The sequence below is a fragment of the Camelina sativa genome, chromosome 17 (genome assembly GCF_030686135.1).
Source record: "Camelina sativa cultivar CO46 ecotype springtype chromosome 17, ASM3068613v1".
In the NCBI taxonomy this organism is placed as follows: domain Eukaryota; kingdom Viridiplantae; phylum Streptophyta; class Magnoliopsida; order Brassicales; family Brassicaceae; genus Camelina; species Camelina sativa.
Genome location: NC_141896.1, coordinates 19,392,745 through 19,409,096, shown reverse-complemented (window position 1 = coordinate 19,409,096; position 16,352 = coordinate 19,392,745). Strand labels below are relative to the sequence as shown.

Sequence of the window (16,352 nt, the reverse complement as noted above, 5' to 3'; positions counted from 1 at the left end):
TCTCCATTTCGCTATCCTTAGTGGATTCCTATACCACCTATCAAACTTCGTACGTTGTAGACTTTGCGTTTTCCTCTTCTTCAAATCATTTTTTTTCCGTTTATAATAACAACTATTTTCTAAAGCTCTCTCCAAAGCTCCAATATTATAATCAACAACCTTTTTTTTTTTTTTTTTTCAACATTTTTCGTCTTGACTCATCCTGCTCTACAACTACCCAAGTTGCCTCCTTACTGCTAGTCGTCTGCAGTAATCAACCAACAATCTCCATACCCTTTCCCATTCGGGTTAAGACAACTTCAAATTATACACAGCCTATCTCCATTGTCACAACATATTCTTTTTTTTTTCTATCTTTAACGCTTACATACAATACTCTGTAGAAGTCCATAATTCACATTAGTGTGTGGTGTTCTCCCACACTGCTCTTTTCCACTTCCTCCGCTGCAAATCCTTTTTGTGCTCTCCAAGCACTAGGATAACTTTGACTAGTGATCTTTATACAATACTTCATCTTTAAACTTGGTGGTCCACCTCAAAAAATGTCTTTCCACTATGTAACACCAATATTTTGTCAAATGTCCATTTGACTTTCAGAAGCTAGTATCTCACACCTTCGTCCACTAAGACAACACGTCCTTCCATGTGAGTCGAGTAATTGGTTAAACCATAATAGCATATCATGTACCAAACTTCCGTCTGTGATCTACTACTCCAAGAAAACTACCGAAACTACCAACCTTAATGGCATTCGTGGTCGTCAACATTAACTTCTCCAAGTCAACTTACATTCCAACTTTTGGAAACAATTTCCACAATCCTTTGTCTATTCGGGTTCCAATTAGTTGAACAGTTTGTTTAACCTAACACCATATCCACTTATATGGTGTTATCATCCATATGAGATTCCTTCCCATTTTTTTTCCCTTTCATCTACGGTTTATAGGGCTCCTTTCCATGTTATTTATCACTTTATTGTCGCCACACATATCTTAGGGTGTTCTGTCCCTCTTCACAAAATTTACTATACTTTCCTGACCATCATGGCGAACTGATCTTCTCTTGGAACTTTTTACCCTCTCTTTTTTAAGCTTATAGACAAGGGCCTCAACTTTTATTTACAAAAACCAGAAGATGCAATCAAGACTCCCTAAAATAATACATCAACACGCAATAGATAATTCACTCAAAGAAATAATGCAACACTCAATTTCAATCAAAGCAAACAAAGCACACAAATATAAAAGACGGTTCAAGTCTTCGTCTTCTTCATCACCAACCTTCCCCACTAGAGGAATTATCCCTAGTACTCTCGCATGGTATTGACTCCTCACCCTTCCTCTTAAAAAAAAACATTCATCACACACTTTTTGGCTTCACACGCAATTGCGGTTCAGGTTCTTACACTGCTTCTGAGGATTGATTTCCACTCGCCATAAAATCAAGCATAAGATTAGAATCCTACTAACTTTCACAATGAAAGTCAAGAACAAGTTTGTTGTTGGTGAATTCAAAATCTTTATACAAAACAAAACTCGTTTCCGGAAACTTTCTTTGAAAACATTTTTTTTTCAAAAAAAAAACCAAAAATCGTTTTTGAAATCTTGACCCTCCGGGTCAGCACCGGAGTGGCCTTAACCGGCTCTGATACCAAATGTAACACCCGTACCGTCACAAAAGACGGAACAACATGTAATCCATCCAGTATGGCCAAAAACGTTTCTTTCTTTAAAATTCACCAACGAACAAACTTCAAACTGTAACTCTTGAAATTACTAACCTGGGAAAAAGGAAAGAAGGGGGGGGGGGGTGAGTAAACAAGTTTACTCAGTGAGGAGATCAAACTCTGCCCACTGGACATACAGTAATACCGTTCCAAATATAATCAACAAGTATTACATAGCATAGATTCAGAAAGTTTATCAATCAAACAAACAAGCAAACATCTTATTTCTCCTCAATAACTTTCATCTTAGTTTATTCACTTCTGTGGCAACTACCACATTCAAACATTTTTGTTTCTTTACATTACTTAGTAAGTTTTACTTTCCTTATAGGTTTGGCCATTATCACTTTTTCTGGCTCACAAACCCCATTCCTGGAAGACCACGGCCCATAGCTCGATTCTTCCCGTACTGCTCGTCAGCGGTTTATGACCTGCAATGAACCCGTCGGTCCATTACAGTCCAACATCCTCAAGTATCTTATCATTTCTTATTCTCATTCTCTTGTATGTTCATAATTATATTTATAATATAATTTATAAGTTAATTCATAACATCATATCATGTAGCTAAATGTGCTTTACATATATCATGTTACTAATAACCTACTTTATCATGCACACAAATCTACACAAACACATTCAATTAACAAACAATTCTTGAGTCTATACTCAGCAACTATCGAAGAGTATATAAAGAAAGAGGTTACTGTGTATTCGTAAATACCACTCTCACCTTAGCCATTGGATTGAATCCTTAGAACTAGCATCAACAGAAGATCCACTTCAACAACAATACTCAAACTGCAGCAGTTTAGATAACCCGATTAGAAATTAATCCATTAAACCAATCCAAACCAAAATCTCCATTTAATATTTTCCAATTAAATTAATTAGATCAAAGTCTAATAATTTAATAAACCACAATTCCATTTCACGTGATCATGATTTGATAATAATGCTAATCCAACGAGAGAAACCATCACCACTACACGTCAACGACCAACACAAGTCAACAACCTTCACGACTATTAAGTTCAGCTCTATACTTTAGTTACGGTCTCTGGTTTAGTTGGTTAAGCTTCTCGGTAGAATAATTAACAAACACAACAACAACAACACGAAGCAAGAGTTCGCCGTTTACCTTTCTCAGCGTTTACTCACGGTGAATCTCCTCGACAGCTCAACGTGACAGTTTAAGGTCACGGTGGTTACATCCCCATGGCTCAGCAATATACATCAGAACCAAGCAACAATAAGTCACGACAACAACATAACCTTCTTCCACAAGTTACACAATAAATCTAGGGCTCCTTACCCATAAGAGTCTCGACGATGGGTACGGCACTACGGCTGCTACGGTGACAGCGGCCAGTGACATTGGCTAACACATGGCAGCAAACTCCGGTGATTTACGATGGCTTGCTGAGTAACGGTGGTGTCATGGTGACCGGCGGTAGCGAACGACAAACTCCGTGACCTCTTTCTCTCCTTCTCAACAATGGCAATGAAGACAACATGAGAAAGATGGTGATGATGGTGAGATCCGACGTAGAGAGAGGCATATGACTAGGGTTCACAAATTCTCTCCTTTGTCGTAAACATTAAAGCGGCGATATATGTTACACGAGCATTCACTAACAAAACAAAACCCTTTTGGTCGATTTGTGACTTCTCTCTATTTGGGCCGTAATGGACTGCAACTTAATAACAAACTGGCCCAATTATGAAATTGGAGTGTTACACAACTGCCTGAAAAACATAGCGAAGAAGGAACCCCTCAACTCTTGATCGTTGGTCTGAGATGTAGTCAATGAGAAATAGCTAATCAGTAGAGCAACACGATTTCATAAGACCCCGAGCAAGACCTGCCCAGACTTCTGCTGCAAAAGGACAAGAGAAAAAGAGATGTTCCCGAGTCTCCAAGGAGAATCAGAGATCACATATACACGAAAAGGAGAATCAGAGATCGAACCCAGATCAGCAGTGATGAGTGAATGGAGTACCAAATCAGGGATTCTAAAACAGAACAAAAACTAATCATACAAAGTCACACACGAATTGTATAACTCAAGAACCAACGAATCTATTAAACAGTGGCTATATTTTACAGTCAATTAAACTATGTTTTTTTGAAACAGAACTCACTTGGTATAAGAAGAAGAGACAAAGCAAGACTTCACAAGAAGATAAGCAGAGGATATAATACAGAACAGGGATCACCCTAGAGGCGATCGAAATGAGTAGCGATGGTAATATTCTGTACTGGCGGCGAAATTAGGCAACGTTGCACACACTCACTGGAAAATGTGAAAATTAATTATATCACTTATGTACCGTTTTGATTTTTAGTTTCAGTCGTTCAAATATTTTCAACATGCGAAACCGTAGAATGAACAACAGAGGTGGACAAAAATTAAAAGAGTTGACTGATAAATATATAAATTCTGTAAAGAGGCAACTCAGCAGGGTTGTGTCTTTTAGATTGTAGAGAAGCATTATTTCGGGAAAGATCGTTCGTTTTGTTTTAACAAAAGAGGCGACTTTTACTTTCATTCTTTTCTTCTACTTCTCAACCGTTAGATTAATATTATGACCTCAACAGTCCCTCCTCTGAATTATTAAGTTTTCTGTGATTGTATTGTAAATCCTTTAGACACGGAATCAATTAAACTAATTTGAAAAACCTTCTTCTAAATCCTTTAGCCACAAAGACGCCGCAAACTCACTACCAACGCGCCCGTTGGTTTCGGCTGCGATTCTTTTTTCTCACAAGTTACACACCTTCGCAGCAAAGGTTCACGATTCATTCTCATCACTCTGTTTGCTAATAGATTGCAATTCTGTTTCAAACTAATTAAAGGGTACCGGTTGTAATGGTGTCACATCTTGTTGACTATAATTAAGAGAATTTTATGATAACAAAGCCTGCATTTACAATGGCAAGTAAACGGATAATTATATATCGCCGATTCTCCGCAAATTCACTTCACACGTACATAACATAAGCAATGCAACAACATCTGTTTTGTTTTAACATCTAATCGAACATTCAAAAAAAATCTAAATATAAAATCTACACATTTGAGAATTGAAACATTAACGATACAACCATATGGCAGGCCTACTTACCATCAATGAATCGAAATCAGGGACAAACGATAGATTTGAAAAACTTAAGAAACAAAAAGTTTACAAAACAAAGATAAATGATGACTGGGTTTAGAAACTATAAGAAATATCAAAAGGGTCGAATGTATTCTGTACGAAGAAGCTGTAATACATTTGTTAAAACACCAACGATACTCATATCTACACCACTACCAGACATACTGCTCAGTTATTGGATGAGAAGAGAGAATAAACGACTCCTTGCAGTAATTCACGCTAACAAAAAGTATATAGATAAACCAGAACAACTGAAATGATTGAACGAATTCCAAATATATAGATCTAAAAAGAGGCAATTGAACAGGTTTTTTTACATAGAGACACGTTGATTCGGCAGGGCTAAACAAAGAGAAGCGACGATTTGGGGAAGGAAGAGAAGTACCTTTTCATTTAATAAATTAACGACATCAGCTTTGATCTAAACCGTTGGATGAGAAAATAAAATAATCTCAAGCCGTTGGATTAAAAAGATGACGTCAGCAATCCCTAAAAAATGAGTTTGCTATTATATATAGATTAGCCTAATATTGGGAAGAAGAAAAACAAAAAGAAAACTATATAATCAATACTCAACCAACTTTAATTATTGATAAATCTGGAAATAACTTCATATGCAGTTAAGTGATTCACATAATAAAAACAAAAATGAACTATATAATTTACAAAATTAATAACTAAATAGTTGATTAAATTATTTTACCATACCAACAGTGTGAACATAACAACCTAGAGAATTGCCAATTGACACCACTCAAATTCTCCTATAAACTTAACATGTAAGACTATTAAATTCTTTTTCTTGATTTTGAAAATAGCAATGTTAGAATCTATATATTAAAGATGTTATTATTTGGGGAAATGTCTTTGATTAAATAGTTACAATACCATCTATACAACCGATCCCACCAGAGTTCGATTCTACTAGGTCATGTTATTCCGTATAGGAATTGACTATGAACTGGGCCTTATCGATTTAATTATGAAAAAGAAAACATTATCATTTTTAAAGTCATAACCACCCTAAAGACAAAAACATGTTACAAAGTTTATTCAACTACAAAGGTATGAGAGTTTTGATAACAACATGGATACAAGTGAGTATACTACCAAATCCGTCAATTAAAAAGGATGAACCGGAAGGATCGTTATTTTTGTCACCATAACATCCTGAAATATTACCAACTTTAAAAAAAAAATGTCAATTCAGTACTAAAAATGATATAGAATAACAACTATAAGGAAGCAAGATTTGATGTACAAGTATCATCATCAATATTTAATTTACAAAGTGACATATATACCAACAAACATTTGTTATTCGATCATTGTTAATTCTAGTTAGGATCTTGTGTTATATGCCTCGTAAAGCGTTCTCATTATACAGTTTCTCACTTTTATGCGTTCATAAGTCACTTTTATCTCTAAATATATCCAAATGAATGTTTGTGAGATTAATAAAACTAGTAAAATTTCCAAGGAAAATCAAAATCTTTCATTTAAACCTAGTTTTAATCATTGAAAATATATTTTGAGTTGTTACCTTATTAGATGATTCATAAAATTTTAAAAAGAGCACTTAAACGATAGATTCTATAATGCAATTCAAGATGGATCAGCAAATGAGAAAACGAAATCCCTTTTCTAACTCACCGTATTAGATGAATCAGTGAACTTGATCTACAAGGACAATTAGAAGAAACATTCATTTACCGAAGCAAAAAAAACAGAATTATATATATATATATATATATATTTTTGTCATCATTTAACATCTATATAGAAACAGAGTGATTCATATCTTAAGCAAGCTCCAAAAACTGTACACATTTGCTTGAGAAATAAACACATATCTATGGTGATTTATGACTAATTTATTGTTATATCCAAAGCTCAAACATTCTCTATAGCGCATCATATCTTGTTTTTAACACAACTGGATCTGATGTAATATACTTTATACAACAAGTTATAGGTTTAATTATTTGGTGTTGTTTATTTGGGTAAAGGGTTATAAATTAAGTTTTTGACTTTTTTCTGCAATGTTGTGTGGGATTACAATATGGGTTGCAAATTGATGGGGGTATAAATTAAGTTTTTGTGTGCAATTTTGTGTGGGATTAATTCTGTAATTATTTGATTAAAGAATTGTGGCACCATTCGAGTTTTAACAATGATGAGTGCATGAATGAATCAGTTTTGGTTTCTGGGACAAGAGATTGAATATTCTGGCCCTGGAAAATGTTTCACTATTCTGTTTCTTGTTGCTAATTTGCTTCTCAAATGCATTTGTGATTTCACTCTTAATCAACAACACTGCCAAAGGAAACCCCATCTCTTACAGTAACATGAAAGATAGAACTCATGAAAGATAGTTACAACATAATATTATTAGGTTCAAAGAAAGATACAAGAGTCAGAATTAATAAGGCAAAAGAGTAGAATTGAAACAGAGAACCGTGCTTTATTCATTAATAATAACCATGACACCAAACCAAACTTACTACTAGTACAAGGCCACGATCATCCATAACACGAGAAAGCGTCCTTCATAACACGAGTAGCGTCCTTCATTAAATGACGAAATTGAGATACGTAACACGAGAAAGTTCATTCTCTTCTTTTTTCATTCGAAGGAGCTTCTGGGAAGCAGGCCAATTCTTGGAACTTCTGTCCATGTAGTTCCAGTTTGGGTCTACTTTCCTCAATTTTTGGTAGGCGGCTTGATAGTCCTTAGTCTTGGCAATAACACCCACATAAACCGCAAGCTGAGCAGCAGTAAATGACATTTTCTTACCTTCCATCCACTCAAAGATCTACAAAGATAACCAACAAAAAAACATTCGATGATGAATTATAGTATGTGTCTAATTCGATATGTTAGTTCGAGCAGACATACCTCGACGGCGTGTTCAGGTTGGTCGTTCTTTTCGAGAAGCTTAGCCCAACGATAGAGATCTGTTTTGGTGACGGAAAAAGGATTTGGTCTTTTACGCGCCTTCTGCTCTTTATAATCGCTCTTGAACTTATCTATTGTCTCTTTTACTCTTCTCGCGTCCATATCAACCAATTTCAACAACATTCTCTTTTTCTCAGCTCTCATCAATGTCTCCACCCTCGCCTTCGCTATCTCCTCCGCCGTTGGAAGAGCAAAAGAGGTCTCGATCAAGGCCGACTGCGGACCAGCTGTTGAACTAGTATAACTACTAACTCGGGAGTGATATTTAGAAGGGGTGAAACAAAGGATTTTTATTAAGATAGTCAAAGATCGTCGAATTACAATATGACCGTTATAAGCCGTTCGGCGAATTACAGAGAATTGTATTCTCAAAATGACTAACTGCACTATAGCTTAGAATCAGATTTACTCCTGACTCTTGCCCTAATGTTACTTGATCCTTTCTGCAAGCTGCTCCCTCGGTATTTATAGCTGATGGGACGCTTCACTTCTCTGCCTCAGGATCGATGTGGGACTGTCTTCAAGTAAAGTCGGCGATCGTTCTTATTCGGGCCGTCACTTATTGGGCTGTCCGTCTCAATTGGGCCTTCTAGGAACTTTATCGGCCCGATAAGAGGGTTTTAGCCAGTCTACATTTCTGGATTTTGGGGTGACTATTTCGATAATGGGCCTGTAGGAAAGCCTGTTAAGGCTGTGTGAAACCCATATCCAACACCAGCGACCGTTGTACAGGCCCTCTTCCAGAGATGAACACCGGAAACCATCATACGGCGGAAGTTTATTTTCGCAATCCTAGAAGAACTTCACTAATCCCTAATAAGAATGATCTGTAGTTAATTCAGTAATATCATGAAATGGAAGCCATCACAATTATTTGTCAAGTAACCCTATTAAATTATATCTAGATGTGAACTTATTCCACTAGTATATACTAGAAAATTAACATTACCTTGTTCCTATATATTTTTTACCACTATCTTATTATATAAAGCTTGATGTCAAAATTACTAATTAACAAGATTTTAACACGTGTCAATTATATCATTCAGATGTTGACACATATCAATTCTAAATTTTTTTTTTTTTATAAAATAAAAATGTAAAAATTCAAAACCTACCATAAAAGAAAAGATCATTATAAGGAAATTATATATATATATATATATCAAAAAATCAAAATTGTAATATTGTTTACTTATTTTAATTTTAAGTTGCTAATTTAACAAGAAAAATGATTACTTTTATATAAAATAAAAAATATGATTGTGAAAATTATACAACTAACTACTGTTTCTAGAAAAATGTAAATACTTACCTCTACATAAAGAAAGAGATTGTTGAAGTAAAAGATTTAAAATAAAAATATATTTTTTCATATTTATTTCACCAATCAAATAATTTATTTAAAACGACTGCTATTGTAACATATAAGATAGGAGTATGTAAGATTAACGTATGCGTTTTTGTAACTATAAAAATGTTAAAGTAAACAAACATATAATAGGTTATTTAATATGTTCATAAAGACAATTTGTTGGTTGTAGTAAATAATAATGAGTTTATTTTAACAATAAAATATATTTGTGTGTATAAATACACTTCAATTTGTAAATGGATATACATTAGTGTATTATAGCAAAAAAAATAATTATTTTCTATAACTAAAAGTTTATATCTTTACTTTTATACATTGTTTTTACTTACGAAAAGAATTAAACAAATATATATTCTTTGTTAAATTTAATATAATTTTAATAAATTTGAACTCATCTACAACTATTTTCTTAACTAAAAGTGTATCTGTTTACTTTTTTTTTTCATGCAAACAATAAATTAAAAGAAAATTCCATTGTTGGTTGCCCAATCCGGAGGGAAGAGGTTTACAAAAGAAACTTCAGAAATAAGAGAACGCGAAGCACGGACAAGACAATTCACGCATGCGGGATCCAAGAGATGAAGAATATTTGGAAGGACTCCAGCGAGTTGAACTCATCGAGCACGTTGGAGAAGGACGGCCAATCTTTAGAGGACTGAATCATAGTGAGTAACTCAGCACAATCAGTCTCGAAATGTTGACAAGCGATCCCTACAGCACTTATCCGCTCCATAGCCCAGTACAACGCTTCTAACTCCGAATGCAGGGGGAGGAGCTCCGTCTTAGAGACTTGGCCTCAACAACAAGGTTCGCTCTTCACCAATGCAACACCACCAGTCCAATCTTGAATGCAAATTGGTTGCATTCCAAGAACCATCAATCTGACAACGAAGTGAAGAAATCTGGACATCCGAAGATAGAGATGGAGCTGACATGACCGCCATAAAAGAGAGCGCCTCTTCCCAGGCTAACTTATCGCTCCAGAAAACAAAATCCAAATTCGAGTACACTGACTCATGTGGAAAACCCTCTGACAAGACAGGAGTCGGAAATAAATCCCAAACTTTACAAGAGCGAGGGCATTCAAAGAAAACATGATTAATAGTCTCAACCACAAACTCACACCTTTTACACCAAATATCACATTGAACACTTTGGTGTATCTATTGACTTTTATAAATAGTTTTTACTTATTAAAAATATTCATTTTTAATTTTTTGTTAAATTTAGTTTTATTTTAAAAATTCTATATCCGCACATCGGGCGGGTTCTAATCTAGTATACTATATACAATCCCTGACCCTTTTTTCTTTAAAATGTTGTTTTAATCAAAATTATTAAACTTAATTATAGATTGATCCAGGTGTGTGATTCTATAGGGTTATATTAATACTTATCTCTAGGATGTGTCAGTTTTTAAAAAAATTCCAACACAACTAAGTTTTATAAAAATATATCTAATAGTTTGTTTTAAATAAATTTTTTTCTTGTCAGAAGGAAATATATAAAATATGTTTAGTTAGAATAATAATATATTCAGTTTTGTACTCTGTTCTCAAATTCTGCCAGAAATCAATCTTTACTCATCTACTTGTATATTATTGATCGGCTAACACATGAACCAAACAAAATGACAGATCAAAAAGGTTATGAAGCATAGTTGACATGATAATTTTTTTTCCTGGAGTTTAAACTGTGAGAGGTACCTGAAATTTCAATTTTTTTTTTTTGTCTTGATTAAACATATTCACTGGAAGAATGTTCATATTGACATTACACAAAACTTAGATAAAATATCTCCTGTTCCTTGAAAACAACATGTTCACTTCTTCCCGGGCGTTTGTGTTGTGTATGAACCTAAACATGTTCCATTCAACATGCAAAGTTGTAAGCTTGTCGGGTGAAATCTTACATGTCGAATTAAATTACAAACTAATAACGAACTTAAAACACCATATGGTCTCTTGAAGTGTAAGACTAAATAAGAGAAGACATGTACCTACTAGGCTACTACCTTGCGTGAAAAGAATAAGGGAGCTGGATCGTCTCCTCAAAATTCCACGACTCATGGCTGAACGCCTGAACGCTCTTGAACTTATCTATTGTCTCTTTTACTCTTCTCGCGTCCATATCAACCAATTTCAACAACATTCTCTTTTTCTCAGCTCTCATCAATGTCTCCACCCTCGCCTTCGCTATCTCCTCCGCCGTTGGAAGAGCAAAAGAGGTCTCGATCAAGGCCGACTGCGGACCAGCTGTTGAACTAGTATAACTACTAACTCAGGAGTGATATTTAGAAGGGGTGAAACAAAGGACTTTTATTAAGATAGTCAAAGATCGTCGAATTACAATATGACCGTTATAAGCCGTTCGGCGAATTACAGAGAATTGTATTCTCAAAATGACTAACTGCACTATAGCTTAGAATCGGATTTACTCCTGACTCTTGTCCCAATGTTACTTGATCCTTTCTGCAAGCTGCTCCCTCGGTATTTATAGCTGATGGGACGCTTCACTTCTCTGCCTCGGGATCGATGTGGGACTGTCTTCAAGTAAAGTCGGCGATCGTTCTTATTCGGACCATCACTTATTGGGCTGTCCGTCTCAATTGGGCCTTCTAGGAACTTTATCGGCCCGATAAGAGGGTTTAAGCCAGTCTACATTTCTGGACTTTGGGGTGACTATTTCGATAATGGGCCTGTAGGAAAGCCTGTTAAGGCTGGGTGAAACCCATATCCAACAATTGTCCCCCCCTTAGCTCATTGTGGTCAGCCTTGGGCCAATGAGCTTGCTCGGGAAATATTAAGTCTGGCTCATTATCGAAATGTCGGTCTGGAATCTTATACTTTGTCTGGGAAAGGAAAGCTGAAGCGTCGTTTCCTAGGGTTACGTCGTTTCGCGCCCATTTGTCGCTTTAAGGGTTTCTTTCGCCGCTGCTTATAAAAGGCGACTTTTTAGGGTGCCCTTTTCAGTTCTTCTCCAGCCGCAAAAGTCGAGGTAACCCTTCTTTCTCTTCTCCTCAGAACCTTTCTCTTTTTCCTTCTTCTTTAGTTATCCTTAGGTTTTTAGTATAGCTTATACTTGCCCCCAATCGGGTTTGTTGTTGTAATTGCCGATTCAATTTCGATGTCGGGTTCTTGTGAGGAATTTCTGAATGAGCGTTCGCCTACCGGTTCTTCCGGGGCTAGTCCGACGGTGCAGGCTGCTGATTCGCCCGATTCCGGGGTTTCGGCAGACTCGTCTAGGCTTCGTAGACAAAGTAGGAGAGTGGAGTCGTTGAATCGCTCTCCGATACCTAGGGTTGACCCGGAACTCCTTGTTTCTCCCGGAGTTCAGGTCAAACCAGAGGCGGACGATCCTAATCATGATCGAACTGGCTGCTCTGATTCGCCTTGATCTCGCGATGAAGCTAGATCTGGTCATTCGTCTAATAACGTCTCTCTCGATGACGAGATTGAGATTGGTGAAGGGACTGATTATCCGGACGCGCCTTTTGATTCGGGGGAGTCACTTTGCGATGCCAATTCTCTCTCTGCGATGACCGACTTTTGTAATTCTCCCCGGCGTGTTTCTGTTGTATGTCCGACTCCTGAGGAGCGTGTATTTAAGTGTCCTGATGGGTTTATTAGTTTATACGAGCCGTTTTTTACAAAGGGAGGCCTCCGCTTTCTGATTCCAGCCTTCCTGATGGAGTATTGTTGGCGTCATCAGATTGCGATCACGCAGCTCACCGTTCATACAATTCGTAACATGGTCGGTCTTAAACACCTCGCTGATCAATGTGGGGTCAAGCTGACTGCTTACTTTGTCGAAGATATGATGCGTTTCACTAGGCAGAATGGGTTTAACGGCATCTGGTATGCTAGTGCGACGCCTGGATACAAGCTGATGGACTATCCGCCGTCAAAAACCCACACCTGGCTGAACAGATACTTCTATGCTAAGGTTGACGATGCCTCAGTAGAGGATACGTCAATAGGTTTTAAGACTGAATGGAATTTGTCCCCTGGTAGTTTCTTGGGTGACCCCTATTCTTTTCCTTTTGCTCTGGTTGTTGACCGCTAATTGCCTTTGTTTTTGTGGTTTTCAGATTTGGTTGATAAGTCTGCCGATCCACCGACTCCTGATTTCTTTGAGGTTCGCGACCTTTTAAGGAGGAAACGTTTCTTGACTGGAGGACTATTCCGCAATTAGACCAAACTAGGGACAGAAAACCATCAAAATGTATTGTCTTGTTGTGCTTGTCGGTTTTTGTTTGACCCGTTTAACATTTCTCTTTTACTGAGGATCCTGGTTTGCAATGATAGGAGGTGCGAGTCAAGCAAGGATGGTGAAAATGGGTGTTCCCAAGTACTCTGGCAAGCCGGTCTCGAAGAAGAAGAGTGCTGCAGATGAGAAGGAACTTCAGTTGGCTCTGAAGAAAAGTCTGGTTGACCAATCGTCTAATCAGAGTTCCCGCGTTGGGGGTGCCTCGGGTAGCCGATCTTCGGATGGCAACAAATCTTCACGAGAAGGGGGGAAAAGCACTGAGGCCGCTCGGCGAGATAATGATATCATTCCTATCGATATCACGGTTGAAAAGGATCGTTCTTCTTCGAAAAATTTGTCTGACCCGATGGGGGATTCTGGCAAGCGCAAAGAGGTTCCGGCTGGTTCTGATGCGGTCGTCGCGTTTAAAAAGCCTAGGACCTCTTTGCTATATCCGAAGGATAAGGGTATCCAGCCTTCCTACTCTCCATTTTCGCTATGTGAAGGACACCCCTTTCCTCTCTGACAAGAGGGAATGTGGTGCTCTCATTCGCGAGGTCTCCAAGGTACCGGGCGATCGCTCTGAGGGAGACTTGAAGGAGGATGACGCGTTCGACGAGTGGGCTCGGCACCATCTCCAGGTTCATCCTCTTTTTTTTTTTTTTTTTTTTTTTTTTTTTTTTTTTTTTTTATAACTTTGCTTGGTGTTATCTCAGCATGTCTGGGATGTGAGGCGGGCTTTTAATCCGATGATGATGAAGGCTCAAGCGAATGGTATCTTAAAGCAGGTCGAAGACCTTGTGATCGATGGTTGCCCGATTCCTGCTAAGACAGTCCAATTTGTCACTGATGGTTCGGCTTTCTAGGACAATGTGGTGGACTGTATTGAGATCACCCCACTTGCTAATGACGGGTACGTGGTGACCCCGACTACTGAGCATGCTGCGGCTAATCCTCAGCATATTCTTGGTTATGATGAGATCGTTGATTTTGACGAGTATGGTTGGAATATGCCGTCCGCTACGACCGAGGTCGCGGAAGCCAAACTGCTTGACATCGACGAACAGGCTTTAAATGCTGAAACGCAGGTGACGGCATAGGGAACGCCGGAGCGGAACATTGTGACCGGTCTTGCTTTGGCGGATGCTGTTGTGGCTCCGATTTCTGAGGGGATTGAAGGCCACAGTATCCATATTGTCGGGCTCGTCAGTGATGCAGGTGTGAGGGATCCGCTAGCTCCTGTTCCTATCATTGCTCCTGAAGGCGAGGGTGACGTTGTGCCTGAATAAGCCCTGCGTGGTTTTGAAATTGTGCCGTTTGTGGCTTGCACCATTATAAGACTTATTTATGCGTTATTTTAAACTTTCCCTCCTTTTTTTTTATGGAGTCTGACTTGAATACTTTGAGGGTGGTTTGTTTCTACCCCCTCTCTTTTGGTTAAAGTTTAACATTGCCGTTTTTTTATTATTATTATTATTTTTTTTGTTGACAAACTAGGGCGATACTTTAGGCAAAGTTAGGATTTGCCATAGTCCCCCCCTTTTTGACAAGTTGGGGCGAGGCTTAGGCAAAATTAGGATTTGCCATAGTCCCCCCCTTTTTGACGAGCTGGGGCGAGGCTTAGGCAAAATTAGGATTTGCCATAGTCTCCTCCCTTTTTTTTGACGAGCTGGGGCGAGGCTTAGACAAAATTAGGATTTGCCATAGTCCCCTCCCTTTTTTTTGACGAGCTGGGGCGAGGCTTAGGCAAAATTAGGATTTGCAATAGCCCCCCCCCTTTTTTTTTTTGACGAGCTGGGGCGAGGCTTAGGCAAAATAAGGATTTGCCATAGCCCCCCCCCCTTTTTTTTTTTTTTGACGAGCTGGGGCGAGGCTTAGGCAAAATTAGGATTTGCCATAGCCCCCCCCCCCCTTTTTTTTTTTTGACGAGCTGGAACTATGACGTGTTGAATGGCTGCGACTCTTGGACCCTTTGGCTTCACCGTATTAAATGCTTGGTTTAAGTGGTGAATTGCTTTTCCAAGACGTTTCTCATTATTACCGCGTGCGGATGCGTGTGGCGCGATTTTTATTGCGAGGCTTCGGTTGGCTGAGGAGGGAGGTGCATTAAATGCGGGAAAGTGGACGGGCGTCTAGTTAACGTCGTGTCGCTTCATTGCTGCCTTGTCCTCGCTATATAAAGGGAGGTGTGGGTGGGCGAGAGTGGATCACGCAGCTTTCTCTCCATCTTTTCTTTATTTTGGTTTGTTGACAATCTTTTTCTCGCTTCATATTCCGTTTGATCATGAGTGACTCCGACGACTCGGGGGAATGGGTTCCGGTGAACCGCAGCGAATGGATTGTCTTTGGTCGTCCTCGGACTGACCGTTCTCCGTCGCCAGTTCGTATCGATCCAGCTCAGCCTAGCGATGGGTTGGGTCGATTCGTTGAAGCTCGTCCCAATGACCTGTTCTTCCCGTGGAGGAGCCCGCCGGTTGCTGCTGCGTCGCCCCCATTTCGACCATTGCCACGGAACTTCGTGCCGGGTGTTGCTGAGATTCCAGTGGAGTTTCTTCAATCCTTGACTCCCGCCGAGAGGCGTCTGGCGGCTGGCTGGTTTAGGACGGTTAGTTTATCATGTTGAGCTTACAACCACCATGTTCGAATTCCTGACTATTTTCGTTTTTTTTAATTGGTAGATTGAGATTCAGCACCGTGCCTATCGTCGCTGGCATGAGTTTCTGGTCAAGCAGATCATGGACCTCGAGATGGGGATGCGGAAATTGGAGGCCGGGCTAGAGGATTGGGAGCGGTTCGGGTTCGGGAAGTTTCGTGCGATGCCTTTCTGGCTCCGTGATCGAGTTCGTGCCTATAGCCGTGGTGTCCGTGGGAGTCGCTGA

At 38.7% G+C, this 16,352-nt stretch overlaps 2 protein-coding genes and 1 long non-coding RNA gene across 3 annotated transcripts; 1 reads left to right on the top strand and 2 right to left on the bottom strand.

Annotated features, from left to right (window-relative positions):
* Positions 1-1,678: 1,678 nt before the first annotated feature.
* Positions 1,679-3,835, bottom strand: LOC147924025 (uncharacterized). The gene is made up of 3 exons (XR_015585846.1): positions 2,868-3,835; positions 2,460-2,527; positions 1,679-1,780 (listed from the first exon to the last, which is right to left on the bottom strand). It is a non-coding gene; the product is annotated as an uncharacterized LOC147924025 (long non-coding RNA).
* Positions 3,836-7,335: 3,500 nt separating this feature from the next.
* LOC147924024 (pentatricopeptide repeat-containing protein At4g01990, mitochondrial-like) lies at positions 7,336-8,285 on the bottom strand. The gene is made up of 2 exons (XM_087494046.1): positions 7,791-8,285; positions 7,336-7,707 (listed from the first exon to the last, which is right to left on the bottom strand). The coding sequence occupies exons 1-2, from the start codon at positions 7,992-7,994 to the stop codon at positions 7,465-7,467; spliced, it is 447 nt and encodes a 148-aa protein (XP_087350172.1). The 5' UTR covers positions 7,995-8,285; the 3' UTR covers positions 7,336-7,464.
* A 7,472-nt stretch (positions 8,286-15,757) lies between these two features.
* On the top strand, positions 15,758-16,352 carry LOC147924023 (uncharacterized). Its single transcript, XM_087496596.1, has 2 exons — positions 15,758-16,078; positions 16,152-16,352. The coding sequence occupies exons 1-2, from the start codon at positions 15,758-15,760 to the stop codon at positions 16,350-16,352; spliced, it is 522 nt and encodes a 173-aa protein (XP_087352722.1).

Bases quoted from the DNA above. Each gene is read 5' to 3' on its own strand.
- LOC147924024 (XM_087494046.1), bottom strand. From the start codon at position 7,994: ATGAGAGCTGAGAAAAAGAGAATGTTGTTGAAATTGGTTGATATGGAC. The intron at 7,708-7,790 runs GTATGTCTGCTC...TTATCTTTGTAG, and splicing joins AACCTGAACACGCCGTCGAG to ATCTTTGAGTGGATGGAAGG.
- LOC147924023 (XM_087496596.1), top strand. From the start codon at position 15,758: ATGAGTGACTCCGACGACTCGGGGGAATGGGTTCCGGTGAACCGCAGC. The intron at 16,079-16,151 runs GTTAGTTTATCA...TTTAATTGGTAG, and splicing joins CGGCTGGCTGGTTTAGGACG to ATTGAGATTCAGCACCGTGC.